The sequence below is a fragment of the Felis catus genome, chromosome X, assembly GCF_018350175.1.
Source record: "Felis catus isolate Fca126 chromosome X, F.catus_Fca126_mat1.0, whole genome shotgun sequence".
Taxonomy (NCBI): Eukaryota; Metazoa; Chordata; class Mammalia; order Carnivora; family Felidae; genus Felis; species Felis catus.
Window position 1 is genome coordinate 33,913,893 of NC_058386.1, and position 8,308 is coordinate 33,922,200.

General features: G+C 38.7%; 1 protein-coding gene across 1 annotated transcript in view; it reads left to right on the plus strand.

The window, feature by feature from the left end:
* The window catches only part of OTC (ornithine transcarbamylase), a 62,272-nt gene extending 58,959 nt beyond the window's left edge, over positions 1-3,313 (plus strand). The window contains exon 10 of the mRNA XM_004000400.5: positions 1,975-3,313. Within this exon, the coding sequence (XP_004000449.1) occupies positions 1,975-2,034 (60 nt within the window). The 3' untranslated portion in view covers positions 2,035-3,313. The remainder of the gene's footprint in view (positions 1-1,974) is intronic.
* Positions 3,314-8,308: the final 4,995 nt, after the last annotated feature.

Consider the following 8,308-nt stretch of genomic DNA (forward strand, 5'->3'; position numbering starts at 1 on the left):
AGGACGGTCCTTAGATGCACAACACCCTTGCAAATGTAGTTCACAGTATTTTAGTCCTTTATTTCCACGTTCGGGGTGCCAGATCAAATACAGGACACCCAGTTAAACTGGAGTTTTAGGTAAGCAACCAATAACTTTTTAGTATGGGTATATCCCGCGTAATATTTGGCACATACTTATAGTTTTAAAAAATGTTATTTTCTGAAATGCCTATTTAATAGTATTTATTTATTTATTTATTTATTTATTTATTTATTTATTTAACCAAATCTGCCAACTCTACTCCAAGTTGACTTTCTAAAATTTGACATTTGAAAAGAAATTTGACATGGCAATGACCATTAACAATAAAACAAAACCTGAGATGTGATCCTAGAAAGCCATAGAAAAGTGTAAAATATTTTACCTGGAAGATGTTTTTATCCCAGGGTTTGGCCTTCCTAGTTTCTTCTTGTCATTCAGATCCCAATGTCATTCATTTTACAAGGCCTTTCCTGGCCACCCACTCTTAAGAGGTTCTCCAGCCTCTTTTATCCCATTTTAAATTTTATTTTCTAATGACATTTATCATGACTTGATATTTTCTTATTTGTTTGTTGCCTGTCCCCCTAATGAAAGTCCTTCATAAGAGCTTTTTTCTTATCTATATTCTTCATTATACCTAGAATGGTGCCTGACAGCCTAAATATGTGTTCAATACATTTTCGTAGACTAAAGGCAGTACAGGGTATTGCTTCCAGAACAGACTTTGAAAATCAAATTAAAATTCTGGCTCTCTGTGTGATCTTGGACAAGTACCACAACTTCTCTAAGTCCAGTTTATTCGTATGGAAATGGAGATGAAAACAGACACAACTGCATCACTCAGGATAAACCTACACTTTCCTCATCTGTATTTTATACGTCTTACCACCTCATGCAGTAGGGAAGGATATTAAATGGTATGATGCCAACGTAAAGTACTCAGTACAGGGCCCGACACATGGTAACTGCTCAATGAACACCTTTAAAATATAAGGCTTGCACTTCTGGTATAGGCTAGGGACACGTGGACACTATGGTCAACAGGAGATAGTAAGTACCTGTAAGGCAGTAAAACTACCTCCTAAGGGTGGAGTCAGAGAAACCTGGATCCGAACCCAGTTGTGTACTACCTGCTGTTTCCAGGATGGATTTTCCCACCCATAAATTATAACAACAGAAGCTACCTTAGAAGATTGTGGTGTTAAATGAGATAATGCATTGACATTTCTCTCTAACTCACCTAGCAGCACCTAGCACAGTGCCTGGCAAATATTTCTTAACTGACTAACACGTGATAAGGCACTTAGTCTGGTACATGGTAAACACTCGATAAGCATTTGTCATGGTTGTTTCTGATACTATTACTACAGTCATTGTGGAAGTTGGGGAGAGTAAAAGTGAAAATTACCATTTGTGGGTGACAGCTTAATGGGAAGCTCTACCCTTGGTTATCGATATTCTTTTACGAGGACCCAGATTCAGGGAGACATTATTTGTTAGCTGAAACGATTTACTTTGATTACTCTACATCTGATTGATTCTAAACTTCTCTAGGTTACAAGTGACCAAACCACAGTGTAAACACTAGGATGAGAGGAATTATATTGCTCTAAAACCAGCCAATATCTAGGTTTCACTTATAACTGGAAAATCCAATCATGGCTACCACCATGGTATCTCATTCCAACTCTCTTACCCAGTAGTCCTGGAATGAGGCCCAAGTAAGCATGGTGTTTGTGCATATACTTGGGTCAGCCTGATCCCTCCTGACCTTCCAAATAAAAATAAATATTAGTTCTGAACTGTCCCTTTATCATTTTCTTGGGAAAACACACTTTAACCACAGGTCTTCAAAGCTGCAATCCAGTTCCTCTTCCCCAGGTCCCTAAACAGATTCTTGCTAATGTTTGCCCATTTCTTTCTTTCTCTTCCTTTGTTGTGTCATCCCAGGCTGTCATGGTGTCCCTGCTGACAGATTATTCACCTCAGCTCCAGAAGCCAAAGTTTTGATGCAGTGATGTTTGTCAAAAGAGAAGCAACGTCCTTCAGTGACCAAATGAGTCCGTTTATATGGAGGAAGGAGAAGAGAATCTAAGAAATAAACAAATCCTGATTCACAGTATAGGTGAATGATATGATATTGCTCTGCCATCGTGAAACCTTCCTGAAGGCCTTCATTTAAGGGCCAGTGCACTATAATACATGGATTGACTTGGTTTAAACTCTCTAATTCACAATTTCTGAGTTACATTGAGTATCATATTAATAGTCATATACATTTGCTTCAACTAAATATAAAATACTATGTTCATAATGCATAATGTCTAAGCCATTAAATGTAATCTATGCTTATTACCTTAATAAATTATCACCCACGCTAATTTATAAGTAAACATTTACCAGGCAGTCAGCCGCTGGTAGATCTGTGGGCTGTGTTTATATCCCTCAGGACCAACAAGGAAGCCAAATGATCAATCTTGCTGATGTAGTACAATTTTCAGGCAAATGAAGTAGACAGACATTCACTTCTGGAGGCAAATGATGAAATTCTCAGAAAACAGTGATAACAGTGCCCAAACTCTGGAGTTTTTTCCAGGCATTTGTAGGAAGGAGGATTTCTCAAGAGAACACATTTCTTCTCTGTAACAAATACTTAATGTCAAAAGTCTGAAGAAGCCTTTGTGAACAAGTGGTAAAACCATGGAAACCTAGCTAGGAACATAAGATCCATTAGAGAGTGATATTTTCGTAGGTTCAAATTCCCCAGCAGGAGCGATTTAATTTTTTCATGTTTCTGCTTATCATGCATCTACTCACACCATACACTGGATAGGTCTATAAACCCACTGCTTGCCACATCTTAGTCCATTCTTTTCTCCCCAATTTCTGTTCTAGATAATAAAAATTTGCATCACTGGATTATTATAATGTAATTAAAGCTACATGCTTTTGTGGGTGACCCAAATATGTATTGTCCAATTATTATGATACAAATGGAAAATTTTTACTTAAAATGCTAAACAATGTAAATGGAACTGTAAGAAAATAATGTATTTTGCAGAAGACAAAAAAAAAAAAGTAACTATCTTTACATTCCACCTCCACTATTAGAAGAATGTTTCCAGGCTGGTTGACAGATACTCTTCAGCAGAGAGCTATGACTTAAATGAGTAAGAGATGAATTACAAATTAGATTTGCAATGAAGATGCAATAAAACATTTTCAGGGAAAAAAAGCCTGGTAATGTTACAAGGGAAAAATCAAATTTTCTAATAAACGTCAAGGTTGACTTTCTCGTCTATGGTAATTTCTTGGGAACACTTAAGAAAGAAAGAGTGGAGCTTAATGGACTATCTTCTTTCAGCAGGGTATAGGAATGATTTAACCAGAAGCTGCCATGTGGACTGTGGAGGCTCTCCCTCAAACTGCCTACATACAAAGGCCATAATCCTGAGTATCCTTCCACTCTCTAAATGGTAGCCCATGGTAATGACTTCTCTTCTCTTTACTAGCTACTCTCTGAACTACATGGAAGGTATAATCTTCTTCCCTCAATCAGAACTTCTAATCATTTTCTTGTCAATATGTAGTCACTTTACCTCAAAGAGCCCCAAAGCATTCTTTTTTGTGTGTACACACAATTTAACACCTTTCTCAACCCAAACTTGTAGGAATTTATTTGCTTTCTTACCTTTTAATCTTAAGAAGACATAATTTATAATATTAAGAATAATGAAAACAGGGAAGGTGGTTTAGCCTTAATTTTTCCAAAGCCACTTTTTTTTCCCTCACAGCAAATTTGTCATATTTTATTTCCCACTGCCTTCTAAGGAAAGTAAATTCTGGTATTTCAAGGAACTTCTCTTTATTTTTCTCCCTGTATTGGTCATTTATTATGACTGTCATTGATGTGTTTATTTTTATTTTATTTTTTATTTTTTTCATATTAAATATAATTTATTGTCAAATTGATTTCCATACGACACCCAGTGCTCATCCCAACAGGTGCCCTCCTCAATGCCCATCACCCGCTTTCCCCTCTCCCCTACCCCCCACCAACCCTCAGTTTGTTCTCAGTATTTAAGAGACTCTTATAGTTTTCCTCCCTCCCTCTCTGTAACTTTTTTCCCCTTCTCTCCCCACCATGGTCTTCTGTTAAGTTTCTCAGGATCCACATATGAGTTAAAACATATGGTATCTTTCTCTGCCTGACTTATTTCACTTAGCATAATACCCTCCAGTTCCATCCATGTTGCTACAAATGGCCAGATTTCATTCTTTCTCATTGCCAGGTAGTACTCCATTGTATATATAAACCACAATTTCTTGATCCATTCATCAGTTGATGGACATTTAGGCTCTTTCCATAATTTGGCTATTGTTGAGAGTGCTGCTATCAACATTGGGGTACAAGTGCCCCTATGCATCAGCACTCCTGTATCCCCTGGGTAAATTCCTAGCAGTGCTGGGTCACTAGCTGGGTCATAGCTGGGTCACATAGCTGGTCCTAGCTGGGTCATAGGGTAGATCTATTTTTAATTTTTTGAGGAAGCTCCACACTGTTTTCCAGAGCGGCTGTACCAGTTTGCATTCCCACCAACAGTGCAAGAGGGTTCCCGTTTCTCCAATCCTCTCCAGCATCTATAGTCTCCTGATTTGTTCATTTTGGCCACTCTGACTGGCGTGAGGTGATACCTGGGTGTGGTTTTGATTTGTATTTCCCTGATGAGGAGCGACGTTGAGCATCTTTTCATGTGCCTGTTGGCCATCGGGATGTCTTCTTTAGAGAAGTGTCTATTCATGTTTTCTGCCCATTTCTTCACTGGATTATTTGTTTTCTGGGTGTGGAGTTTGGTGAGTTCTTTATAGATTTTAGATACTAGCCCTTTATCCGATATGTCATTTGCAAATATCTTTTCCCAATCTGTCGGTTGCCTTTTAGTTTTGTTGGTTGTTTCCTTTGCAGCGCAGAAGCTTTTTATCTTCATGAGGTCCCAATAGTTAATTTTTGCTTTTAATTCCCTTGCTTTTGGAGATATGTCGAGTAAGAAATTGCTGTGGCTGAGGTCGGAGAGGTTTTTTCCTGCTTTCTCCTCTAGGGTTTTGATGGTTTCCTGTCTCACATTCAGGTCCTTCATCCATTTTGAGTTTATTTTTGTGAATGGTGTAAGAAGTGGTCTAGTTTCATTCTTCTGCATGTTGTTGTCCTGTTCTCCCAGCACCATTTGTTAGACTGTCTTTTTTTCCATTGGATATTCTTTCCTGCTTTGTCAAAGATTAATTGGCCATACTTTGTCAAAGATTAATTGGCCATTTGTGGGTCCAATTCTGGAGTCTCTATTCTATTCCATTGGTCTATGTGTCTGTTTTTGTGCCAATACCACACTGTCTTGATGATTACAACTTTGTAGTAGAGGTTAAACTCTGGGATTGTGATGCCTCCTGCTTTGGTTTTCTTCTTTAATATTACTTTGGCTATTCAGGGTCTTTTGTGGTTCCATACAAATTTTAGGATTGCTTGTTCTAGCTTTGAGAAGAATGCTGGTGCAATTTTGATTGGGATTGCATTGAATGTGTAGATTGCTTTGGGTAGTATTGACATTTCAACAATATTTATTCTTCCAATCCATGAGCATGGAATGTTTTTCCATTTCTTTGTATCTTCTTCAATTTCCTTCATAAGCTTTCTATAGTTTTTAGCACACAGATCTTTTACATCTTTGGTTAGGTTTATTCCTAGGTATTTTATGATTCTTGGTGCAATTGTGAATGGGATCAGTTTCTTTATTTCTCTTTCTGTTGCTTCATTATTGGTGTATAAAAATGCAACCGATTTCTGTACATTAATTGTGTACCCTGCAACTTTGCTGAATTCATGTATCAGTTCTAGCAGACTTTTGGTGGAGTCTGTCAGGTTTCCCATGTAGAGTATCATGTCATCTGCAAAAAGTGAAAGTTTGACTTCATCTTTGCCAATTTTGATGCCTTTGATTTCATTTTTGCTGTCTGATTGCTGATGCTGGGACTTCCAACACTGTGTTAAACAACAGCAGTGATTGGGGCGCCTGGGTGGCGCAGTCGGTTAAGCGTCCGACTTCAGCCAGGTCACGATCTCGCAGTCCGTGAGTTCGAGCCCTGCGTCAGGCTCTGGGCTGATGGCTTGGAGCATGGAGCCTGTTTCTGATTCTGTGTCTCCCTCTCTCTCTGCCCCTCCCCCGTTCATGCTCTGTCTCTCTCTGTCCCAAAAATAAATAAACGTTGAAAAAAAATATAAAAAAAAACAACAGCGGTGAGAGTGGACATCCCTGTTGTGTTCCTGATCTCAGAGGGAAAGCTCTCAGTTTTTCCCCGTTGAGGGTGATATTAGCTGTGGGCTTTTCATAAATGGCTTTTATGATGTTTAAGTATGTTCCTTCTATCCCGACTTTCTCAAGGGTTTTTATTAAGAAAGGATTCCAACGCCATTTTTTTTTTACCTCCTTTCTCTTTTTACACTTTCCTCCTTGTTCACCTTTCCTATGTAACTACCACCTCAACAAAGAATAACAAAAACTCCAGCAACGATCCTTGGGTCTCTGGTGTACATAATAGATCCTATCTACCTAATATAACTAGCCAAAGAGTTCCTTTCTTCCAGTCTTTCTTCACTGTAACATTGGAAGTAAAACAAGAAGTAATTATACAGCAGTAATTTCAGTGTCAGGAAGAATCAACAGGTTTTTTTTTTTTTTCCCAATGAGAAGTTTCTAGGAACTTTTATTTCTAATGTTTATTTGTTTATTTTTCAGAGCATGAGTGGGAGTGGAGCAGAGAGAGAGGGAGACACAGAATCAAAAGCAGGCTCCAGGCTCTGAGCTGCCAGCACAGAGCCCAATGCAGGGCTTGATCCCACGAGCTGTGAGGTCATGACTTGAGCCAAAGTCAGACGTTTAACCAACTGAGCCACTCAGGCACCCCTGGTTGAATTACTTTAGACAAGTAATTCAGTATCAGATATTTCTAATGGATAGTGCATGAATGATTTGACTATTGTAAAACCACCAGGCAGATGGCACAAGCAAGTGACCTTAGAACCTCAGTTAAAATGGCAAGAGCACCAGTGCCAAAGTTTCCAGGCAAATCTCCTCGGGTGATAAAAATGAATGAATAATACATATAGAAAAGGTGTCCAGAATATATTCTTTCTTTGGGCTTTTCTGTTTTGGAAGCTCTCATCAATGCCTAGATTACAGAGATGGTTGAGGCACCACTCAGAAATTTTGATGTCTTTTGACAAATATAAAAGGTCACATCAAAGAACAGAAAACCGCTTCAGTCACAATCGTCAGACTCCTACAACTAGGAACACCATATACTGACGTGAAAGTTACGCTCTGCGCAAAGGTCTCAGGTGAAAGGTGTGAGTAGTGCTGAAATGTGATTTGCACTTCAGTTACCGAGTCTTGTGCTTCTTTACAGGCTGGAGAGCCAGGAGGAAGGAGTGACTTTTTAATAAGTTGTTCACCCAGAGGGGACACTTCTCCGCATTTCATAAGCCTGAACAGGTGTTTTATTTTAAATCACACAAAGGGCCAGTATCTGGTAGGGGTGGCCCTACCATCAACTATTTACATTACATTTTTTTTTTTTTCGATATCACCTTGGACTTGATTGAAATAGGACACCTAGGGACGTTTTGGTGATGGTTTTGGTATCTTGCCTGGGTTTCTGCCCCAGTTTCATTATGACTTCACAATGAAAGTGAAAGTGTCTGTTTATCTTTGTGTGGCAAATACATGACAGAGATCACTGAAGCAGGAGTTTGAAATCAACTCTGCAGTTCTTTAATCTTTTGAAAAAAATTCATCCCTAATAATTATCCAGTCAGTTATTGTCAGTCAATTAATCATAAAAAAAATCTTGGTTGGAGCAAATGGAAAGGAATTCCTAATAAGGATGAAATCTTTTTATGGTTTTAAAAGTGCCTGAATTATATCAATGACACCAGTCTTAATTTTTAATTAATGTTTTTGTAAAACTCATTCCTAAACAATGCAAGCACAACAACTGCCTTCGGGAGCAAAACCATCAGGCAAATGGATATTTATGTATGTATGCATGTATGTATTTATTTTTATTTTGAGAGAGAGAGAGAGAGAACATGAGCAGGGGAGGACAGAGAGAGAGGGACAGAGAAAATCCCAAGCAAGGTCCACACTGGCAGCACAGAGCCCGTCGTAGGGCTTGAACTCACAAACCATGAGGGGCACCTGGGTGGCTCAGTCAGTTAAGCGTCCGACCTTGG